This window comes from Lytechinus variegatus, chromosome 1 (assembly GCF_018143015.1).
Source record: "Lytechinus variegatus isolate NC3 chromosome 1, Lvar_3.0, whole genome shotgun sequence".
In the NCBI taxonomy this organism is placed as follows: domain Eukaryota; kingdom Metazoa; phylum Echinodermata; class Echinoidea; order Temnopleuroida; family Toxopneustidae; genus Lytechinus; species Lytechinus variegatus.
In genome coordinates this window covers 9904762-9930826 of record NC_054740.1, presented here as the reverse complement: position 1 = coordinate 9930826, position 26065 = coordinate 9904762, and the positions used below count along the sequence as shown (strand labels likewise).

The 26065-nt window shown below is 37.7% G+C and overlaps 1 protein-coding gene across 1 annotated transcript in view; it reads right to left on the bottom strand.

Annotated features, from left to right (window-relative positions):
• Positions 1–1891: 1891 nt before the first annotated feature.
• The window catches only part of LOC121424707 (UPF0462 protein C4orf33 homolog), a 40167-nt gene continuing 15993 nt past the window's right edge, over positions 1892–26065 (bottom strand). The window contains exons 6-7 of the mRNA XM_041620493.1: positions 16989–17185; positions 1892–2162 (exon numbers count right to left, since the gene is read on the bottom strand). Of these exons, the coding sequence (XP_041476427.1) occupies positions 2075–2162; positions 16989–17185 (285 nt within the window). The 3' untranslated portion in view covers positions 1892–2074. The remainder of the gene's footprint in view (positions 2163–16988; positions 17186–26065) is intronic.

Genomic DNA, 26065 nt, shown 5'->3' with positions numbered 1-26065 from the left:
TAAATACAGCTAATTCTAAGAAAAATATCATCTGCACCCTCCATTTCTCTATTTGCTATTTGTACCCCCTCTATTCAAAATCCTAGATCCATCACTGATGACTGTGTTTTTTAATTTGGGAGAAAACTTTAAATTACAGCAAAAAGTTCCAAAGATTGAAGTTTGAAAACTCTTAGAGATACTTATTTGTACTTCTATTTGATAATTTACAATTTTCAATTTCATCTCCAAACATTTTCTTTACTTTACAAATTTCTCCTTTCAAAATGTATATATTAGAAATTAATAGATTGATAAATAAAACAAATGATTGCCTTAAGCATGCTAAAAAATAGTCTCAAATGAATATTTCATTTTTTGGGGCAGTAGGTCAGTGAAGTCAATTTATACATGTAGGTGAAGTGGAGTAAGTCAACATTTTGGGACAAAAGATATCTATTTGACCTATTCCAAATTCGACTTGTAAATAACACCTTTGCATATTCTGGTCTGAAAAAAAATGCTTCTACGTTGTTATGGAAGGTTGACTCTAAGCAGACTCTAAACTCAACTTAAATATTTGGACTTTGATATTTGAAGCCTAAATAATTGTATTTGTGTACAGCAGAAAACCCTCACCTTACAATTAAGTGCTAATTGCATGGGTTTTATGAGCTCTTCCATTGGACAAAATGTTTATGGAGGCCCTGTGTGTTCATATACATACATGCATTCACTCCCTTAATTTGCCACATTTTTGTCTGACAAAATGTTGAATCTGACAACTTCGTTGATTTTGATCGGCTGAGAAGCACTGCTACTATGGTAACTTTCTGATAAAACAGGACTTGTCGGATGAAACCTTTGACAAGTCTTTTTATGAAACACTCTCCTGATAACCCCTCTCCTGATGATATATCCTACTGGAGGCTGTTTCATAAAGCTATTCGTAAGTTAAGAATGACTGGTAATCCTTTCTTGTGGTAAATGGTATTCACCATTGTTCATCGGTGATTGTTTTGCAATATTCATATGACACCAGGAGAAAACCCTGGTGGGTGCTTCATAAAGCTGTTCGTAAGTTAAGAACGACTGGTGAACCTTTCTTATGTGCAAAACAATCACCAATGAACAATGGTGAATACATTTACCTCAAAAGGATCACCAGTTGTTCTTAAAGTCGTTCTTAACTTACAAACAGCTTTATGAAACGGCCTCCAGTAGGATATATCATTAGGAGTGGGGTCATCATAATAAGACTTTTCAAAGGTTTCATCCGACAAGTCCTGTTTTATCAGAAACTTAATATTTTAACAGTGCTTCTCAGCCAATCAAAATCAACGAAGTCAGATTCAACAACTTGTCGGACAAAAATGTTGATGAAACGCTCTATAAAGGCCACCGCACACATTGCGACTGTTCGCGATCCGATTTTGGAACAAATCACATTTTGCTTATTTTCTGAAAATGTGAATGGAACATATCATTTTATTTGAGGTTAAAATTAATTGAAAGAATATTAATATAACCATTTTGAAAGATTGCAAGCCTTTATTTGAAGTAAATGCAAAATAAGTTTCGAATCGTAGCCAATCGTACGACTGCTGTGACGTCATTACGACTAGATATTGAATTTGCTTTTATTCTAAGAAGGATGATAGCATAGTCACAGATTTGAACGGAAGTATTCGTACGATGATTTCGAACATTACACAGGAAGATATTCCATGCCTCAATAATAAGCATCAAATTCTACTTGGTTTTATTAAAAAATCTGATCGCAGACCAATCGTAAGGTGTGCGGTTGACTTAAGCCTCACAGGCACAGGGTGCACCATACAAACAATTATACCCACAAACAAGTGGCGGACCGTGACCCGGAGGAGATAAAGCATTGGAGGGGCACAAAATTGTTCACAAACAATACAGTGCCCCTCCAATCATTGTCTCCTCCAGGTCACGGTCTGCCACTGGTGACTGCCAACAAATTTTTCACATGTCAATAATGTCTCCTCAATACCAAGTATAAAAAAAACTGAAATGGAAGACTAGTCTCCTCACTGGCAAGGAAAGAGAAATTTGAAGATGGCCCTTGTCACTTCCAAACAGATGTTGGCAGAGGTAGTCTCGATACGTCTACGATGCCATCCCATGATATCTCTGTAAAGTATTCTAGTCTGTGGCTGAAAGATAAAAAAACAAAACAAGTGATCTACATCTTAGATTTGACATTTCGATATAATAGGTTACCATATTTTACATTTTTTAGTCTGCACGTATTAATTTTACACTGTTAAAATGCAATTTTTTATCATGAGAAATAAAATCAATCATTTTTTCAATATGTTTGTACATGTATATAAAATACATGTTAATTCATCAAAATGAAATACATATTGATTAAACAGAATAGATATATATATTTAGATCACCAAAGCAAGCAAGATTACTGGCAGGGTGGCTGATTACATGTAGGTGTAGGTCTATATTAGGGGATTAACTAATCTCTCTTCACCCCCATGACACCCAGTAAGACAATGTTTATACCCTCTTAATCCAAAAGGCCTTCAATTAGACTTAAAATAATCAGACTCCTGTCTAGGTCTTTTCAATGATGTGTTTACCCCTTCAATAGGGATTTTTTGCGACACAACACACATGCTTTTTGTAACAAAGGGAATCAACATGTATTGACCAAAGCCCTTTATGACAAAGCAGTCATTATCAGTGAATCAAAACAGCAGTGTCGTCTGAACCTCTGGACAATCAACATATGTGCAATTTTTTGTCAGCTCAAATTCTTGCGACGATCAGCTGTCCCGGTTCACTAATTTTCGACAGAGACCTCTCGGGTGTTTGTTGTGACTTCATGGGCATTTCCAATAGATTTACTATGTTGCAGAATCTGTCTCGCTGCAATTTCAAAAAATCCTTTACATGGAATCAAGCTCAAAAGGACTTTGTACAAGTACATTGACCAACCAGCTCCCATTGTCAACTGAATGATTGTCACCATGAACTTAACATGTACTAGTCATTGGTCCTTTAACAAACATCCAAAATTGCACAAGTAACCAAAGGACAAACCCATTTAAAGCAACTACAAACCAGCAGCTTTAGTATAGCACTACCTAAAGTCCTATTAAAACTAATCAAACCTGGTCAAGTTCTTAACCCATAATGCAACATTCTGAGCAATGTAGTCCTGTTAAATTGCAATCTTACAAAAATATTGAGACAATTCATAAATTGGTTCTTCATGAAAATTAAAATTAGATGAGGATCAGATGTATACATTCAGATCGTAATCTTTCAATTGCTAATTCATGTTCCTTGGTTGACCCTATTGCGGAACACACGAGGGGGCCCTTGTGCTCGTGAATAGTTGAGAAGTGAGTGTTGCTTTTGAGGTCTTCAACAATACACCTTGTCAGATCAGAGGAAGTGGTTGACATTAACCATACACCTGCTTCAAAACCACACCATGCCGCTGGGGTCTGTCTGTTTCTCATAAAAAATGATATCCTCTAAAACTGACTTAAGGTGGGTGGGGGATGAAGTGCAAAAGGGGGAGAAGAGGGGCAGGGGTAGTTGTCCACTCCCCCCCCCCCCCTTATCGCCTACAGTAGCGACTTGTTTCAAAACTACACCATGCCTATGGGTCTGATTCTCAACCAAAAATATATCCTCTTAAACTGACTTAAAGTGGGGGAAAGAGTAGAAGGGTGAGAGTAGGGTCCACTACACTATGCCGCTAGGGTCTGTTTCTCATCCAAGCTGATATCCTCTCAAACAGATTTAAAGAGTGGGGGAGGGCCAGAGTGGGAAAAGGGGCAAGAAAATGGAAGGGGAGGGGGTCCACTGTCTCCCCGTTATTAGTAAATACCTGCTTCAAAGCTACACTATGCTGCTGGGGTCTGTTTCTTACCCAAAATGATAATCCTCTTAAACTGACTTGAGGGGGGGGGGGCAGGAGATAAAGTTGGGGGAAGGGGCAGGAGATAAAGTTGGAGGAAGGGGCAAGAAAAGGGGGGGGAAGCAGTCCACTGCCTCCACATTATCTCATTAGTAATACCCGTTACAAAACCACACTGCTGGGATTTGTTTCTTTAATATCCACAATGATATCCTTTGAAATTGACTTCGGGAGGGGGGGGACTAGAAAAGGAAGGAGGGAGAGGGGTCCACTGCCTCCCCTTATCTCATTAGTAAAGACCTGATTCACAACTACCCCTGATCCTTGGTCTGATTCTCATCCAAAATTTTAAACCTCTCAAACTAAGGGGGTTGGGATGAAGGGTAGAAAGGGCCCACTGCCTCCCTTTATCTCATTAGTAAAGACCTGTTTCAAAACTACACCATGCTGCTGGGTCTGTTTCCCCATCATCCAAAAGATATCCTCTCAAATTGGGGCAAGAAAGAGGCAGGAGGGTAAAGGGTCCACCCCCCCCCCTTATAAAAATCGCCAATGGTATTTGAATGGTGCCGAATGGTAGTTGAATGGTGATCTGAATGGTAAATGGTACGCGAATGGTATTTAAGTGGTGTTTCAATGGTAAGTTCTTAATGGTAATTGGTAGTTTATTTAATGGTAAATGGTATACCATATACCCAATGGTGTTTCAGTGGTATGTGACTAATGATATGATTGGTATGATGAATGGTATACCATTTACCCAGTGGTGTCTCAGTGGTATTCAATGGTGTCTCAGTGGTATGTGCTTGTAATGGTATGATTGGTATGATGAATAGTATACCATACATCCAATGGTGTCTCAGTGGTATACAATGGTGTCTCAGTGGTATTCAATGGTGTCTCAGTAGTATGTGCCTGTAATAGTATGATTGGTATGATCAATGGTATACCATACACCAATGGTGTCTCAGTGGTATACAATGGTGTCTCACTGGTATTCAATAGTGTCTCAGTAGTATATGCCTCTAATGGTATGACTGGTATAATGAATGGTATTCAATGGTGTCTCAGTAGTATGTGTCTCTAATGGTATGACTGCATGGTATACCATAATATACCCAATGGTGTCTCTGTGGTATACAATGGTGTCTCAGTGGTATTCAATGGTGTCTCAGTGGTATGTGCTTGTAATGGTATGATTGGTATGATGAATAGTATACCATACATCCAATGGTGTCTCAGTGGTATACAATGGTATCTCAGTGGTATTCAATAGTGTCTCAGTATGCCTCTAATGGTATGACTGGTATAATGAATGGTATACCATGCACCAATGGTGTCTTAGTGGTATACAATGGTGTCTCAGTGGTATTCAATGGTGTCTCAGTAGTATGTGTCTCTATGATGGTATGACTGGTATGATAAATTGTATACCTTATACCCAATGGTGTCTCAGTGGTGTCAAATGGTGTCTGAGTAGTATGTGCCTCTAATGGTATGACTGCATGGTATACCATTATATACCCAATGGTGTCTCAGTGGTATACAATGGTGTCTCAGTGGTATTCAATGGTGTCTCAGTAGTATGTGCCTCTATAATGGTATGATTGGTATCAATATGGTGTCTTAGTAGTATGTGCCTAGTGGTATATATAATCATGTTGGATAATTGTAAAGCTATAGTGGCTTAGTGGTGTTTGCCTAATGAATGCCATTTGTGTTAATGGTGAATGATATGCCCAATTGCATTACCCATTAACATAATTCCGAAGATTTAAAGAAAATATATCAAAGATTAAAAGGTATTTAGAGTTAATTAAATATTTGACCTGTGACTTTTATGCGAGCAGCTTCCCCAAATCAAGTGTAATCGCTCATGATTGTAAACATGGTCTCTTTCATTCTTTTAAATTGTCTTTGTCCTTATTAAGTAAAAGGTGTATATGTGTTTAAATATTATTGATCCAGTGGTTATGATACAATATTATAAATTTGTTATATTTTACAATTGTACATATTACCGTCTAAATTTAAATCTGATGCAATGGGTGCAAAAATAAAATCAATCGGTCAATGAAATCTTTTTTGATAAAAAGGGTTTTAATTTTTAATTAATAAGTTTTATTCTATTTTTATAATCATTTTGCTTGTTTATGGCCGCTTTTTGTAAAAAGAACTATATATTGAGTGTTTCAAGAAGATATTTGCAATCAATCCCAAAATTTGATCAGATGCAAATTTACAGGTGATGATACATTAAGTTTATCTAGAACATATCAATTTGGATTTTTTTATGGATCAGTTGCAAGTTTGCAATGAAAAGTATGACTCTCATGATTTTGGAGTCTGAAATTGATTTGCGTTCGATTGCTTCGATTGCAAGTTTCTTGCAATGCCCCATATTTTGCTCAAAATGAATTCACTGTTGGTTGTCTTGGTCCCCCAACCTCTATCAAATTCCCATCCGCAAACCCTGATTTGGTCTGTCTGCAACGTCAAAAGCCCCATCTGAACCCATTTGTACGCTATTATAGCTGCTTCCAATCATGAATTATTTCACCCTTTTTTTACAAATGATATTTTCAAAATTCTATTTTTAGACCCTAAATATTCTTTCCCACTTGTGGACGGCGTTTATAAAGAGGAGAGCTATTCTATAGGCCGGCATTACTTGATTGAAATGATTTATCCACATGGTCTTGCTCCCTCACCCCTATCAAAATTCCCTGCCGCCATACAGGGTATAGTACAATGTAACAGAAAAGAAATCTACTGAATGAAATCTCAATTTCAATCATTACAAAAGCAAATTAAAACTAAGAGGAGTGAGTAAAAAAATATATATAAAGGGGAAAAAACAAGAAAAGAAAAAAGGCAAAGAAGAAAAGAAAGATTAACAGAAAAAAAAGACAACGAAAATAAAAATGAAAATAATAGAAGAGAGAGAACAGGAAAAAAAAGTGAAGGGATCGAAAACTTTTTTCATAGATTCCAAGATCCAAGGAAAACAGTGGCACTCACGCCATCATGGTTTCCAACCCAGAAGCAATCGAGAGGAAAAAGAAGACACCCCTGATTTGGTTTTAATCCACCCCTCCCCCCCCCCCATATGCGTTGGCAAGCAGGGCCGGGCCGCTTAATTGGCTGCTTGCTAGCTAGCTCTATTGCACGCGCGCGCACGTGCGTCTAACCGCCAATTACAATATTTGAAAAAGAAAACTCCATCTACCGGGACCGCCGTTTTGCTGTTGATAAGTCCGTCGATAATTCATCAAAAACTAAAGGAACATGGGTCAGATTCGGACAGCGACTTCAAAGTCATTTGTAGAAGTCTAAACAGTAAGTTCTATAACAATTTTCTTTGATTTATTTCTCAAATTGTCTCAAAATGTTAGATGTCGGTGTACTGCCACGACCACTACACTGCCACCGCCATTGCCCCGTTGGCGCTGGCCGCTGCTCTACGCGGCCGGGACGTGGCTATGACGATAGGGAGTGCTTATGCTTTGTGTTGGCTGAGTTTAGCTCGGGGAGCATTGAATAGATTAGTAATTCGCTCATATTGCCTGATGTTTATTGTCAATGTTTTACAATAACCGTCTCTGACTACGTTGAATTCATGAATGAATGATTTGTTAATCTAATGTCAAGACTGTCAAAACGTTAATTGTGAAACACGTAGGGCCTATAGCCCTACTGCACAACGTTAATTCACTGAAATTGAAAACTTGCCGCGACAAATAATGTTTTGGAATTAGGCCTATAAATTTGTTGTTGTTGATGGATGTTGGTAAATGAGATAAAATTGAGGTGAAACATGGAAGGGGTCCTAAACTTAAAAAAGTTTAAAAAATGATAAAGGCTACGCAGCCCCTATAATTAGTATAAAGTTACACTCTACCACTCATGGCACGTATGGTGAAATGTGCACTTTGTGTGTGGAACTGTGACTGGACAGAGTGACAAACGATTCCTATTCAATTTTTCTACAGAGGCTGCAATAATTATGCAGAGAAAAATGGCGCTAATGCAGTTTTGCACCGGCTGATTACCAGCATACCTCGTCACCAAAATTTGTTCCCAAATGTCATGACAGGTCTCTCAGTCACATTTCGATGTTAATACCACCGCTTTTCAAAATATCTGGAACGGCTGTATTTAGTCTTCGATCTCGATGAGTTGATCTAATCCGTAGACATCACTTCGCGGATTGCTTGGATTCGCTGTAATGTTTATTGGGACTGAAGTTAGCGAACAAATCATGCTTACATGTGGCGAACAAACAGCCAACATGCCACATGCGAATCTTTTGGTCGCATAACTTCGGTCCATATCAACATGACGGCAAATCCAAGCAATCCGCAATATTTTGAAAAGTGGTGGGCATATTGTGTATTGACCTCAAAATGTGTGTAGACAATTTCTGGTGGGGAGTTTTGCTCGAAGTTGGCTGGTGTGAAACTTGTGAAGCATTAATGCGGGAGGGTATTATTAGATTTTTTCATGGGGCTAGGCATATCAATTTTTAAAGTAAATTTTATCCTTTTTTTAAGTTTGTCCTGTGATCACATTTTATCTGTTTTTATTTATTTACTGATCAAAACTTGCCTAAAACAATGTCTGGAATTCATCCACTGACATATGATTGTCCATGAACGGATCCATGATTTCTCAAAGGGGGTAGTGGGGCAGATTTTCCCAAGGAAACTTTGAATAACAAGCAAACCAAAAAAGAGATCCTCTTGTATGAGACAATATTTTCAATATAAATATTTGCTGTAACTTTCGAAGGGGGGGGGAACACTTGTGTAAGAAAGCCACATTCTTATCTTGCTCTCAAGGTGGGGGCACAGTGGTCCATTGCAGAAAGAGTTGCGTTTAAACGCAGGTAAAAAAATTAATCGCAAGTCCCAAATGCGCGCTGTTGATTGGTTGAAAATCAAGTTGCGCATGATATTTAGAGTTGCGATTTATTGCAACTCTAAATATACAACGGACCCCAGGTCAAATGTGCCCACTTGGATCCGCTTCTGCGATTGTCAATACCAGGGAAATGGAATTTATGTCATCGATTACCCTCCTTTTGAAAATTGCTGCTCTGGAAATTTGATTTCAGATGACATAGCTATTACTAGTATAAATCATGCACAGTTATAATACAGCCTTGTCTGAACTAAGCTGAACAATATCACATTTCCTTATTGTTTTCTTGAATTCTGGGCTGGTAATCAGAGATCCATGAAAAATATCTCTAAAATTAAAGTTCTAAGATCATTCTTTTTCTATTACTATATTAGTATTCTATTTTTGTTTGTATCTGCACATACATGCAGATTTTACAACACTCAAATTGATTTTATTTAATTTTCAAAGTTTGGACGACGGATACACTGGATGATAAGGTTAATGGTCCAGCCTTATCTGGGAATGACACGACGGGTGTTGAACACAGAAAACGTGCCGTGTACAAGAAAAAAATGGAGTTATGAAAGGTATGTGTGTAAGAATTTTCTTCAGTAGGAAATATTGCATGCTTCATGAGATAAAACAGATTGTATTCCTGCAGTGGCATAGCTGAAAAAAAATCAGTATGTTGGCTGAGGGGGAGGGGTGGACGCTTTGTCCTCAGGTATTCATTTGTTGTGGTATTTGTCATCATTGGGGCCTCCCATTAGATAATAGGTTATTTTCTTCCCATCTATGGTTAAACATAAATTTATTTATCATATTTTACAAAATGTTTTGTTGGTATTTGTTAATTGGCACCATTCAATTGAATGGTAGTGTATACTGCAAATTGCTCGATATTTAAAAAAATATATGAACTTCTAAAGAAAGCTTACACACACGACAAGCATTGATGTTTTGAACCCTTAGCTAATATACTGTCCTTTGCATTGTTTTCATCCAATATTTGTTATTACAGCTTCAAGGAATTAATCCTGCCGGGTACCCATTCACTTCACCTGGGTCTAGTGCAGCACAGTGTGGATAAATTTCGGGCTGAAGGAAAACACACCATGGCTAGGACTCAAATTCATGACCCTCTGTTTGTAAGGTGAGAGTCAGAACCACTAGACCATGACGTACCCAAGCTGATGTCATATCCCCACTTGTTCTTTTGTATTTTATTACAAGAAGTCGTGCTTATTTACACTTTGTCCTCCGAGAACTATAAAAAATGGAGTGAAAATTTATTTCAAAGACATGTCCACCCTAACAAAATGTTGATTTGATTAAAAAGAGAAAAATCAAACATAAAAATCGGATGAAAAATAAGAAAGGTATGACATTTTTAAGTTTCACTCAATTTCACTTAATAGTTATATGCATATCCTGGTCGGTATGCAAATGAGGGAACTGATGATATCACTCATTCACTTTTCTTTTGTTTTTTTGAATATGAAATATAATTTTCTCCCCATTGACCTATGAAATAAAGTTTTATTTCTCACTGAACATGTGGAGTTACCATTGCTTAACATTATTTGGTTCAGTCCAGTTGGTCCTTATTGTCAAATCTGTAAAATTTGAAATATTGTAGAATTCAAACAATGAAAAACAAACCAAAAAGTTAGGGACATCATCGATTCTCTCATATGCATGTGGGTAAATTGTGCATATAACTATTTTGTGAAATATAAGCGAAATTTCAAAATGTCATAACTTTCTTACTTTGCATCCGATTTTGATGAAATATTTTGCATGATGCTTGCCTGATTTTTCTCTGTTGATTCAAAACAACCTTTTCTGTGGTGGACTTGACCTTTAATGTGAAGATATTCATTGCTGGAAATAATGATATGATACTTGGGACATAGCATACACACATGTATGAAAATATTAAATAATTATGATTTCATTTTATACAATAAGCCTAGCAAATATTCCTGACGATCATGTGTACATTAGGTTATTTTTTTTACCAACATATTGTTAAAATTTCAAATTCAATAACTTTGTTATTATTAGATGTTAATGAAATTTTCAGCATGATGCTTTTCTGATTCATTCTCTCCCTACCAAAATCTCCCCTTTTCTCATGCTTTCTTTCTATGGTCCCCTTCATTCTCCTTATAACTATTTTATGTGTAAAATGTAACCAGTCGTCCAACCCATTCGATTGAAGGGCTAGAGGTACTCGAGACTGAAAGTTATGTGATACTATTCAAAGTGTACATCAGACAAACAAAAAGCACTTAAAATTTCATCAAAATTTGTTGAGGATTAACGAAGTTATGACGAATTAAAGTTGTTATTTTTTTGTAAAACTGTTCTCTTCAAGTCCTCATGAATATACAAAATCACAATTTATATATTTTTTGTATTATATGAATTCAAATTTTGTCCAAGCTAGGTTGTAAAAAATTACAATTGACTACTGATTCTGTGTAAGACAATAATCATATTATTTCTCACACATACTTGAGTTATTCATCTGATTCAGCACAGCAAAAATAGACAGAAAAGAAATAAGTGGGTATCTTGTATATATTATTTTCTATATATTTTGCAAAAAGAGGTCTCTATTTTTTTATGTTTTTTAGTGTTCCAAATCGAATAATTTTCTTTCCCTATTTTCATTATATTTTCTTTCTATGTGTGATATATTATTTATTTCTTAATGTATCTTTATTGTATTTATGATAAACTTTTGGCATGTTTCTACAGTAAATCATTAAAAACAGTTTATCTTTTCCAGACTCGAATAACCTTATTGCTCTTAAACCAAGCTGTTTCTACAGACCAAATAATCTGATTAACTTGCATTTCGCTTCGCAAATACGGCAGAAATCGGAAAATTCAACCTATAACATCAACATTGCATTTTGGTATGTCAAAAATTGCATCTCGTCAGGAAAATTTTCAAAATTCATGGTAGATCTCACTCATTGTAGCAGGTATACATGTTTCGCGATCAGCTGGCGAGATTAAACAGGCCAGAATATATGTATACTGTGAGATCGCACTTCTGGGTTCAAGCACTTAAGCCAGACATGAATGCTATTTTGCCCCATGTTTACAGAAAAGTTAAACGGATTTACATGGCAATAACCACCTCTCAAAGATGGTTATGAGAAACCGTATTTTGCGCGATGCAATTTATCAATTAACTGCATCGCGTTTGTTTCTACAGGAAACTTATCCAGGATTCTGGATACTTTGGCGAGTAATACTTTTTAACAATTCTTTGTAGAAACACGCCATTGATATATCTTTTTAGGTGAAAAGAAAAAAGGGAACAATTTGGGGGACGGGGGTACTATTTTCCCCCCTTTTGGGGATATTTCATTTCTTCTACATTGTAGGTGTGGTACCCTTTATTCATTTGGCCATGTGAAGGCTATCGCACATTTTGAGTTTAATCTTCAAAATTTGGTGTTCATTAGTTTGTTGTCCAAATTCTGTCTTGCATGTAAATTTGTTTATAGGAAGATTAACATAATACCTATGTGGAGTGTAATCATTGATCTCTTGTCGTGTCGCGCAGTCACATGTATTCATAATATGGTGCTTTTTTGCCATACCTGTCAATACTCTTTTGTACTTGAACTTATCAGTAAAAAAATGTTTATTAATATTGTTGAAAGCAATTACACACAGATTTAACATCAAGTATCAGGTTTGTACGCAGAACAGTGGTTTTGCCAAGTACTCAATCCATGTAAAAAGCAATAAGAGAGAACAGGTTTATTCTTGGAAATGTTAGTCTTCATTTGTTGTGTTTTTCAATCAAACTCGATCTGTCTTGATACATGTTTATATTTTTACATAACAAGATTGACAGAGATATCAATGAGTAGCTAAGACTAAGTCATATATATTAATAACTTATGTGCTTTAATTATAAAGTCTATACTTGTGAATACTCTGTACCATTTATGCTGTACTTAAACTTCTTATAGTAAAAACAATTTAATGACGTTCTTGAAATAACTGCTTTCATTTATTTTTCTTGTGTATACTTATTCCATTATCAAGCCTACCATTAACCCCAGAGATATGCTGTACACCATTGGTCTACCATTCACTGTACTTTATTGGCTTACTATACATTGCACATCTTTGTTCTGTCTACCATTAGTCTACCATTGAATGTACGCTTGTGGTCTATAGTGTATGACCAATGGTGTTATTTGAATGGTTGACTAATAGTATAGAGTGTATGGTATGACAGTATTGTATGGTAAATGGTAGGTCAATGGTGTACAGTGTATGGTAAGCCAATGGTGTATGGTGTATGGTAAGCCAATGGTGTACTGTAAATGGTAGGTCAATGGTGTATGGTAGAATGGTGTAAAGTGAATGGTCAATCAATGGTGAACGGTGTATGGTGGTTGAATGGTGAGTGTCGAATGGTACACGAATGGTGTACGTTGAATGGTACGCGAATGGTGTACGGTGAATGGTGTACAGTGAATAGTACGCGAATGGTGTACGATGAATGGTGCGCGGATGGTGGATGGTACATGAATGGTGTATGGTGTATGGTGTATGGTCAATGGTAGGCGAATGGTGTATGGTGAAAGGCAATTGGTAGGCCAATGGTGTCCAGTGAATGGTGGCTGAATGGTAAATGGTAGGCCAGTGAATGGTGGCTGAATGGTGAATGGTGGTCAATGGTAAACCTGTCTATAGTGGCCATATGGTAGATCAATGGTGAATGGTGTTTGATCAATGGTATATGAATGGTAAATGGTGCTCATGAATATGGTAATAGTAACGTCCCAATTATTTAAATTAGTTTGAATGGTATACCATTGAGGCTTGAATGGTATACCATTGGTGTATGGTGGGTGCTGTGCGAATGGTATTCCAATGGTATATCAATGGTGTATGATAAATGGTAGTCAATGGTATACCATTCAATTTTTTTTATAAGGGCCCCCCCACCTCAATAGGATAGGGGAGGTACAGGGTAGGGGTCCACTACCAGCTTCAAACTTGATATTTGTTTTTTTCATGCATGAGTTTATATAATTAAATTGATGTAATATCTATTATTGTAGTCAATGTAATCTTTGTAAAGTGCTGATTCAAATTTGAGCAGCATTTCTACAAGAGCATTATTAGGCGGTTTCAAACCGCCTCGATCACAAGAATCCCCGTTAAATTACGAGAACTTTTTAAGGCTAAAAAATACCCGTTAATTATTCCTGCATTCACACCGCCCCGAAACACATCCTTCGGGATAAGTTCCCGAAGTTACGAGCATGCGCAGTGTGGTCTGATAAGCAGGCAAGGCGGGAGATTCAAAATCACTAGCCCAGCAGCCACCCACGCCGCCGCGCCCAACGACACGCTGGGATAAAAGTTCCCGTAATTTGCTTTCACATCGCCAAAATACCTGCGACCTTGGAAAAATCCCCACGAAAGTTCTCGTAATTTCGCCAAGTACCTACTATTTAGCGGGTATTTTCTTTCGGGGAAATTACGCGTAGTTTGCTTTCACATTACCAAAATACCTGGTATTTTCTGATCGGGGTAAATTTCCCGATCAGAGAATACCTGGAACTGGCGAACTTCGAGGCGGTCTGAAACCACCTATTGTTATTATGGTGAAACAGCATTCTATGACAATGGTTACAGGCTTTAAGCTCTAAAGGAGTAGGGTTAGATTTGCAATAGGGTTTTGTGTAAGGTTTAGGATAAGGTTTTGGGTAGGGTATACATTAAGCGTTAAATTCAGGATTGAAGTTAGCAATTTCATTATTGTCTGCAAATTGACACCAGAGCTATTGCCATGGAATTATTATTATCATAGGTTCTTAACCTATATCCAGGTTTGAAGATCAAATGTCAAATACGGGGAAGGATTTAAAGAGTCATGAGCCCCAATTGTCAGCTTCTGATTTCATCACTTAACTCCATTATTACCCCTCTCTGTCATTACCCCTCACAACCATTATCCCTCACCACCATTACCCCTCTCCAGCATTACCCATTTCCACCATTACCCCTCTTTGCCATTACCCCTCTCCACCATTACCCCTCTCCATCATTACCCCTCTCCACCATTACCCCTCTGTGTCATTACCCCTCATTACCATTACTCTTCTCTGCCATTACCCCTCTGTCATTACCCCTCACTACCATTACCCCTCTCTGTCATTACCCCTCACTAACATTACCCCTCTCTGTCATTACCCCTCTCCACCATTACCCCTCTGTGTCATTACCCCTCATTACCATTACTCTTCTCTGACATTACCCCTCTCTGTCATTACCCCTCACTACCATTACCCCTCTCTGTCATTACCCCTCACTAACATTACCCCTCTCTGTCATTACCCCTCTCCACCATTACCGCTCTGTGTCATTACCCCTCATTACCATTACTCTTCTCTGCCATTACCCCTCTCTGTCATTACCCCTCACTACCATTACCCCTCTCTGTCATTACCCCTCACTACCATTACCCCTCTCTGTCATTACCCCTCTCCACCATTACCCCTCTGTGTCATTACCCCTCATTACCATTACTCTTCTCTGACATTACCCCTCTCTGTCATTACCCCTCACTACCATTACTCCTCTCCACCATAACCCCATCTCTGACATTACCCCTCACCACCATTACTCCTCTCTGTCATTACCCCTCCCCACTATTACCCCTCACCACCATTACCCCCTCACAACCATTACCCCTCACTACCATTACCCCTATCTGTCATTACCCCTCTCCACCATTACTCCTTTTGTTATTACCCCTTCACCACCATTACCCCTCACTACCATTAACCCTCTCCACCGTAACCCCTCTTCACCTTAACCCTCTCCACCATTACCCCTCTCTGCCATGGCCAGTTACCACGAGCCATTGTCTATAGATAGCCTTTGAAATACAGCTCATTTCCTTCCAGAAGTGACACAGGATAGATGAAAACTTGCGGTAACTTTTACGGTCCCCCCTTGGTTTCCTCCTTTCAGATTGCTGCAGAGCAAGTCATGGTATCGTTTAATGTAAAATGCTCAATGTGGCATATACTTCATGCTTCGCAAGCAACAAAAACCAATCTCTGATATTTGTCTGCTGTACAGCGCCAAATACCTCGCTGGCCCTTATTTCTTTTCACAGGCCATTTTATCCAAAGATAAGCTATCCCAAAGGACCTCAATCCCTCACCCCACATTCCCATTCTTGATTATAATCATAGAAACTACTATTCCATCCTACTAGCTACATGTATACTCGACCACCATCATTCCTGCAAAAACAGCCCCCCCCCTTCTCCCTCCTCCGCCACAAATACAGCAACGTCCCCAGATGCACATGTTGCATATAGGAGCATGGTCCCCATGCTCCTATGAATAAATTTATGCAGACTTAGAGTGTGTTTGATGTTTCTTTTACCATCCCCATTTGGCAGTATTTGCACATGTGTGTCATCAAAATATTCAGTCAGTGAAAAAGTGGGCACCCTCCTCCCATAACCCCCACCTCTCTATTAAAGTTACAAGTCACACCCCCTCCAATTCCTCACCTTCTAATGAGGCCGGTGATAGGTCAGGGTGTTCATTCTTACCCTTCCAGCAAGGTAAAGCTACAGCCTGGCACTCCATTAGTAAGAGATAAGTGGACACACCCCTCCATTCCCAAACCTCTTTTGATGAAACTTACAAGTCAGGTTGTTCATACCTGCCCCTCTTAACTGGGTACATGTGTGTACTCCCTTATTGATATTAGAGTGGGTATACACCCCTTCCCTTCCAGCCGAATACTTAAGCAAGTATGGGGTGCTCATGCATGCTTGCCCCTCTCAACTGGGTAAAAAGCCTGCATGGTACGCCCTTAGTGTCATAAGTGGGTGCACCCCTCCCCTTCCCCACCTCTTAATGAAAGAGTGCCCATGCTTGCCCCTCTTAAATGGAATATAGAACATAGTAATTAGCCCGTTATTAGTCGACAAATGGAAACCCCTTCCCTACCCCCACCTCTTAATGAAACTCACAAGTCAGATTGCTCATGCTTGCAGCTGTGTACAGATCCTGGCACTCCATCAGTTGATGAGTCGATACATCCCTCCTTACCCCCACCAGTTAATAAAAATTCAGATCCCCCTCCCCTTTCCCACCTCTTGATATAACTCACAAGTCAGGGTGCTCATGCTTGCCCCTCTCAGCGGGGTACAGAGCCTGGTACTCCCTCTGCTCCCCCGTCCCATGGATGGCGTATGCATTGAACCCCTTCAAGCCGGGAGGTAGGTACTCCAGGGGTATGGTAGCGCACCCCTTCCACAAAGACTGGTCCTCCTGGATGGTAGCCAAGAACTCCAGGGGAAGCCCTTCCTGTGGGGAATAATCAAGAGTGTGGATGGGAGAGAGGATGGGATAGAGAATGAGAGGAAGAGAGAGTGAGAGAGAGGGAGAGAGTAGGAGTGAGAGAGGTATGTATGCAGGGAAGTAGGATGAGGAGAGAGAGAGAAGAGAGATAGGATATGAGAAATCTGACCTCATGAATACCTGACTCATACCAAAATATTCCAAACAGTGTCTTGTTTCATAACAAGTTGTTATATTAACAAATGCAAAATTTCTTTAACAAATTTACTATCAGCCAATCAGATTGAAGGATTTCTGTAGCTTTAAACAGTTATTGTAAACTTGTTATTATATCAAATTTTCTGTAAGGGGCCCAAGAAAAAGGTGTATCATAATTTATAAAGAGTTATGTGTACGACCAAACAGGTTCATATAATGAAGTCTTATCATTTTCAATTGCATCTATATCTTCTATGGCTTCTTCTTGCTTTGTCTGTGTTATTTAGTTCTTAAAGATAAATTCCAGATGTGGTAATGAAATTCAAAGTAAGTTCGTACAGAATCAAATGAAATGACCACCAAAGTGTCTGTTTGTATAAATGAAAAGTATGTGCCAAAGGATTCTGGAAGAAATTGTGTAATTTCTGAGAAATTAGCAAATAAGCACAGGTTTCGGGTCAAGCATCAGGCCGACATTCAAAGCAATAATACACTGTCCCACGTGCGCTTATCTGTGTACTAGGTTATTTTCAGTGTGAACTATTTTCAGCGTAGATTTCAAGATTTCACAAAGTTCAGTTTATGTAACTGTACCAGATCTAGATCCTCGATGATATAGTAACAATTAAGCTTGGTTTCACACACTTTATTGTGAAATCAGTGTTTACTGCAACTGCTTTCATTTATCTATAAAGTATCCTTTATTTTCATGAATGCTTTATATCATCCATGTATTTTTATGTAGTTTGTTAAAGTATGAAGTATGGGATTGACCTTGATGGATCAATATGGCATTTGTCAATCTCCTCCATATTTTGAATTTCTTCTGTATTTATGTAAGATATTGTAACTGCTTATATATATTGTGAATATATTGATGTTTGTACTTTTTACTTGATTTGTGGAAATGAATCGAATTGAACATTATAAGTGCAATTATAAATATTCATAATTATATGACCTTGCATTTCAGGCATATACATGTATAAAGCATTCAGCTTCTGCACATACATGTATTCTGAACAAATATGACAATCTCTCAAACATAAAACGGTCAAATCTTAACGATCATGGTAGTCTATTTGCAAACCCTTCACTCGAGTTCAAGGTCTGAATGTGCAGCCTATGATGTCTTGTGTACTGACAGCCCTCTCACTCAGGAATTGAAATACCCATAGCAAGTTTAGTGCTAGTCTTTGTCTGGAGACCCACTTGTTGAGCAAAGTTTCAATCAGGGTCTGTGCCTGCAGACTACCTAGTAGGATCCATGGTTGAACTTACCCTATAACACCTAGTTGTTTCCATGATAATAAAAGCATGTATTCCTATATTTTGATCAAGATAATAGCACATTTCTTCTGATCACTAATTTTCTGTTCATATGGTAAAGGATGAACATGTCTAAATTTTGATATGAGATTTTTTTTTAAATGTCTTTTTTTAACAGCTCCATCTTCTTTGCTTTAATTTTCCCAACTTCACTTCCTTAAGTCAGTGAAACTAATTCACAGGAAGAAAAATGAAAACTTTTAATAATTCTAGTCACAATTAATCAAGGCTCACATTGACATACTAAGGGAGGGAAGGGGAAAAAATTTGGCCTCCGCTGGGAAACATGCGTGCCACATATCATATCCTGTTATGCTTACAATATTAAGAGGAATTTTATATATTTTTTTTCAATCAAGAGGAATTATCACAAGGACAACAGGACCTCCTCAATTATTTGTATGTAATCTAAGGATGGACACTTCTACCATATAGTATGTGTACTGTACAATTCTTTCACATACCTAAACTCACTTTGTGTCTTTTTTTAAGATGTATTTAATCTTTTTTATTCATGATGGTGACATATCTTCTACCATATAGTACGTGTACTGTACAATTCTTTCACATACCTAAACTCACTTTGTGTCTTTTTTTAAGATGTATTTAATCTTTTTTATACCATATAGTACGTGTACTGTACAATTCTTTCACATACCTAAACTCACTTTGTGTCTTTTTTTAAGATGTATTTAATCTTTTTTATTCATGATGGTGACATATCTTCTGCTTTTCTCTACCCTGGGTAAATATGTCACTATTATTGTAACCATTATTCTTTCTCCTTAGAAATATTATAAACAAGACACCACTCAAAAACTGTTGAGGTTTATCGCTCTCTCTCTCTCTCTTTCTCCCCCCCCCCTCCCTTTCTGTCTTCTCCCACTCTCTCAACCTCTGTCTATCACTTACCCTTCATTAGGTGGTTTCAGACCGCCTCAAAGTTTGCCAGTTCCAGGTATTCTCTGATCGGGAAATTTACCCCGATCAGAAAATACCAGGTATTTTGGTAATGTGAAAGCAAACTACGCGTAATTTCCCCGAAAGAAAATACCCGCTAAATAGTAGGTACTTGGCGAAATTACGAAAACTTTCATGGGGATTTTTCCAAGGTCACAGGTATTTTGGCAATGTGAAAGCAAATTACGGGAACTTTTAGCCCAGCGTGTCGTTGGGCGCGGCGGCGTGGGTGGCTGCTGGGCTAGTGATTTTGAATCTCGCGCCTTGCCTGCTTATCAGACCATACTGCGCATGCTTGTAACTTCGGGAACTTATCCCGAAGGATGCGATTCGGGGCAGTGTGAAATCTGTGAATGCAGGAGTAATTAACGGGTATTTTTTAACCTTAAAAAGTTCTCGTAATTTAACGGGGATTCTTGTGATCGAGGCGGTTTGAAACCACCTATTGTATGCTGTACCTCTCTTTCCTTAATTCCAGTTACTTCCTGTGCATTGTATAACCAATTTTATCTCACACCCTGTAAATTATAACCTCAATTAAGTCTCTCATTCCACCTGGTTCTCTGTATATCTTTCTTGAGGTACATCACACCTAGCAACAGTAAAGATGATCTTTCTTTTCAGTATCTTTTTTTGAGGTATATCTCATTTAGCAACAGGAAAGACGAGAAACGGTCTTGCACCCTATCAATGTAATTACATATCCTCAGTTACTCTTTTCAGTTTTCTACATTTCTCTGTATCTTTTTCTTGAGGTGCATCAGACATAGCAACAGGAAAGATGATGAAGACAAGTCTGCTTCCTTATGAAGGAAGGTCAAATTTATAAGCTCTGCTGGGCCCTCTATCACAGGATTTACAAAAACCAAGTGACAAAGGACTAGACATAGACTTCTAGCCTTTGTTATACATGTTTGATAAAAAAGTCCATAATCTATCCAAAAAAATACAATTGCATTTATGTTCCCCTCCCCAACATAAAATGGTACATCCTACCAGCTTGAATATTTCCTGTCAAGGTCATTGCACACCTAACGACTGGTCCACGATCTGTTTTTTGGAACAAATTGAAAAATTTTGCTCTTCTTCTAAATATGTGAATGAAAAGTATCAAATTAACTGAAAGAATACCAACTTGAAGGCAATATTGTATGATTGCAAATTTTGGATGATTGCAAATCTTTATTTTGGAGTAAAGACCAAATTAGACTAGCCAATCATACAATTGCAATGACGTCATTACGACTACATGTAGATATTAAATTTGCATTTATTCTAATACGGATGATAGCATCTATAGGCAGATTTGAACATAGGTATTCATACGATGATTTTACTTTTTGAACATTACACAGAAAGATATTCCATGTTTCAATATTAGCATCAAATTCTACTACATGAATTTTATTACACAGTTGGCTCACAGAGCAATCGTAAGGTGTGAGGTGGCCTGTTGAATAATAGATAATGATATAGACATTTTGCATGAACAAATATCTTTCCATCTTCTCCAGAAACATGTGCATAAAAATATACTTTGAACAGCTTTTAAAAGTCATTTGACTTCGCTGATGATTAATTCCATAAATACCATATCTATATTTTTAGTAGGATTGAGGAGTCTGATGTTCAGACATTTTTAAAACAGATAAAACCATTTTCTTTTGATCTAGATTTTCTCAAAATTCATGCATTAAACAGCAAAGACAATTGTAAATAGTTTTTTCTTTGTAACATTGTCTCACATATGAAATACCGATTGCAACTGAAATTGCTGTCTTGTCCAGGCCTGTATGAACATAGAACAGCTTTCTCTTGTATCAACGTGTTATTTTCTTCCAATATGTAGAGTGCCACTGTTGACCAGTGTAAGATCTATTGATGACAAATTGGATTCTATTTCCTAAATCACATATTTTTAGTAGGTCTTCCATTTCTACAATGACTATGTACATGTATGCCAACCCTAAACCCGCAATATATCACAACTGGAGATCGAGAACATTTCTCCAATTGTAAATATTTGCAAAAAGAAATTCTAGGAAACGCAATAATTCAATCAATTAACTCTCTTCATCGCCATGGTTACTATATTTTCAGCTGGGAGGAGGAAGCTCACATTTTTCTCCGCCATAGAAACATATCTGCCGATCTGACTCATCAAGAAGTCAAGATGTTTAGAGACTGCTTCGAAGACATACTATTTCATGAGGCCTAGTGAGTGAGTATGATCAGGAGATTAAAGAATTTAGAATTGCCATGGAAATTGCCAAGGAAACTGAAAATGTGCAGAGTCAGGGTTAGGACTATATGATGTCATCAGTCCAAGAAATGTAACAAATATTTTTGAAAAAATGTTCTTACATGTATCTTATCTCTGTACAAAAGTTTTTTTATGATGATAACATTCTGTTTATAATGCTTAATACATCGGAATGTTGTCTCAAAGCATAAATTATTACCCCTGTCATTGGATCAATGCCTTCACACAATGAATGCACTTTCTCCACAACTTACTTTTGCAGTTTCTATACTAGTTTTACATCTTAGTTAGATCGTCATAAAATGAAATAAATAAATGCCTATCTAATTTAGATTGATCGGCCTCTACAAATACTAGATGTATAAAAATAATAACAGTTAATACATTTCAAGCAAAATATCTATATTAGAAGTCTGGAAGACAAAACTTACAACATCAATACAATATCATGGTGGTGCTTTCAAGAGATACCAGATGCAATTCTGGCATAGCATCCAAAAACATCACTTTCTGTGTTTTTTTTTTGCATTCTCAAATCACGATAACCAGATGATTTGGGTGAATGCAATCCTGCTTTTAGCAAAATATGTTTCAAAACGCCTATACTGGAAGATAAAACTTATTGCCTGAATACAACCTACATCAGATACAATCTGGGGGGTGTTTCACAAAGACTTATTAAAGTTTTGTGCATTATAATGGGTATGACCGCATTGGTCAAATCATGCCAAGAGGATGCGCACTTTTGCGTATAAATCAATAAGATTGCCCGTTTCATATCATATACACATCCTACTTAATTCCTACTTAAATATTTGTGAAACACCCCCAATCAATTTGTTGCTTTTTGAGGGATTCTGGCAGAATCACCTTCTAGTCGTATCTTTTTTTCAGTGTTTTCTTTGCTTTATCAATCAGTCCTACCCGACTATTTGTCTGAACATTACTTCAAGCAAAACATATTTCAAATTCACAACATCTATGCTGAGCGAGAAAAAACTTTTTGCCTGAATGCAGCCATCAAGAGATACAAAGTGATTCAATCGGATCATTATGTTGCTTTTGAGGGAATATGACAAATGCACCTTTTTCACTCTTTCCTTTGTGTTCTCAAATCGATCATGGCTACTGGATGATTTGCCCGAATGCAACCTTGCTTCCAGCCAAACATGTTTTAAAATGGCTAGAACAGTCCAACTGTTAAACTAGAAAATTAAACATATCGTCCTAATATCGTCTGAACACAACCACAATGCAGATTGTCACTTGAACACAACCATAGTGTTACTGTGTTGCTTTCAAGGGATTCCAAAAATTGCAACCACATCTTTTTCAGTCTTTCCCTTGCATTCTCAAATCACGGCCACCGAACTATTTGCCCGGACGCAACCTTGTTTTCAACAAACAGTCCAACTGTTAAACTAGAAAATTAAACATATTGTCTGAACGCATCCACTATTAGATACAATGTGCTCTTCGTGTTCAGGAAACTGAATGTTGGATCACCACTGACAGACTCGAAGGACCCCATCACATGAAGTCATATCAGTGATGCAGCGGGATTCTTGGTCCATCCAACAACCGCAGAAATGGAAACCAGATTGATTCGCAGGAAGGGCAAAGGAACTTCTTAGTCTACTCAAAGGGGCTCGCAGCAGCGTAGGCAATCACCCAGGGTGCCTTTGCCCCTATTGCAACCTAAATTGGCAATAAATATCACCAAAACCCTGTTCTTTGGGCTACCTTTTTCCTTCAAAATTTGACAAAATATGACACAAGAATTTCCAAGAGTTTTTTTCAACATTCATTTTGATACCCAATGATTTATGCAGTGACAGATCCAGGTATAACAAATTTTTGTTGGGGGAATATGTCACAACTGAGGACCTTTTTTTTTTTGCTTGTTCAATTTTTCCTGACAAATATCATAAATCGGAAGTGAAGACCTCTTTTGGAGGGCTGGTTAATATCTTTCTGTAGAAAAATGCCCCCCTCCCTTTGAAAAATTCTTGATCCACCCCTGATTTTATGGTTTGTTTGATTGTTCTACAAGCATTTGTTCATAAACTTCTCAGAAAGGTCGTCTGTACATCCCAAGTTTATTTGCAATGGAGACGCAATTATCGCACTAGTTCGTAGGATTAATCTCAAGATTGCAATCCCAAGTCAACTTAGGATTATTTGCAAAATAGTGTGCTATTTTACCAATCATCGCGCTAATTCGTAGGTGCAGACGCACTCGGGATTATTTATTCGAGATTAATCGCAAAGAGGGCCGATCGGGCTAAAATCTTGAGATTGAGCAAACTCGGGATGGTGCAGCACCGCCTAGTTACTAGTAGTCTAAACCACATCTGCTAAACCCATTAATTGGCCAACATTAACCTAGGCCATGGTCTAACACTGTTAAAATTATGAGAAGCCAAAAATGTGCAAATTGGTTTGACATTTCAGCAATTTATTTCTAGCTAGTTAGTTGTGAATGATTTGAGTGTCATATCAGCTGACCAACTAAATTGGTACTGTTGGAGATCCATGTACCTGTCACAATTGGTTATCCACTAGTTAGAACTACATGTAAAACTTTAGACCAGAGGGTTTCTTTTTCTTTTCTTTTTTAAAAATTATTCCAAGTCAGTTTTGAATGATTTGAGTGTCAAATGACCTGAGAAACTGAACTTCTACTGTTGGAGATACCTGTCTCAATTGGCTTTCCATAGTTAAACCACAAATTAAGACCAGATTTTATTATTAAACCACAGTTCAATATACAGACCATTTAGTCAACTATCAATTTGGTTTAGCCTAGGCTACACTTGGTCTCATGCTCACTAAGTCTAATGCCACGATGGTCTAGGCCATGTGTAAAGGAGACTCACGTTTTTGTTCATCAAAAGTGCAGAAAATTAGGAAAAGGAATATGGTTTCAAGAAAGGAGGAAAAAACAAAAAAATTGAATGCTTCTGGACTATTCAGATTTAGGTTACTTTTTTCCTCATACATGTACTGATCTATAAAATCCTCTATTTTGGACAGATTTTTGGTAAGGTTTGTCCTTATTTAGGGCTTAGAAATCACATGGAAACACTTCAATAGGTTATTATTTTGTTGAATGATTTGTTTCCCACTATCATTTTCCCTTTTAAAATATCAATCTTCTCTCTTATTATCTCCTTTGATATCTCAGTTTGGTTTTTCTGACTCGAATGCTGTCACATGCCAAGAAAGATTTCTAATCAGGCCAGGTCCTCATTCCCTCTCTCTCTCTCAGGCTTTCCACACCACCACAAAGAATTTTTTTTTTTAATTACGACAATCAGTGCTGTGTTTTCTATCTCTTAAAATGAATCCTGTTATATAAAAACACAATGCCTCTTATAATAGTGGTTTTCCTTCATGCTCCATTGTTTTGTTTATAATGAAATGAGGGTGGTAACATTTAAAAAAATGCTGACATGAATCTTGTGGAAAGACAAAATTTTGACAAGGTGCCTATTAAATACCTCAATCACTTTTAATCTACAGCGGTCGTATGGCAAGTTGAAAACGGCTGTTTAATTCATTTCTATTCAAAAGACCTGTATGTAGCTGATACAAAAAATTTTAAAACGGCAGTTTTCGACTCACCATATGGTAGCCATAGAACAAATGTGACTGAGGTACAAAAGAACCTATTTGGCCTCAATATGGCTAACTGAATAGCCCATTCACACCTCCCTAGACCAGATAAATTCTCATGGAAATGAGTCATCATGAAGTCTCTTGCATTCCACTAAATATTGCATTATCAAGAAGCAAGGGTGTTTGTGCCATGGGTGCCACTTTCAGAGGCAAGGGGGGTAGAATAACAGAAAGGGGGAATGAAAAGGGGAAAAGGGGGAGGAAAAAAGGGAGAAACCCCCTGTAAGGTTTCGCCTCATGAACGACCAAAGTAGTAACTGACACAAAACATAATATGTACACTGTAGAAGGGATGACATCTCAATGCTGAAAGTGACCCCCCCCCCCCTGGAATGTCAGATGCTGGACAGAGCACTGTTTTAGCACTTGCCCCAGTGCCAGTTGATATGCCACCATGCATTAAAAGTTCAAAAGATTTGCATTCATCCTATTTGACATCAAAACTTCATGTAGCT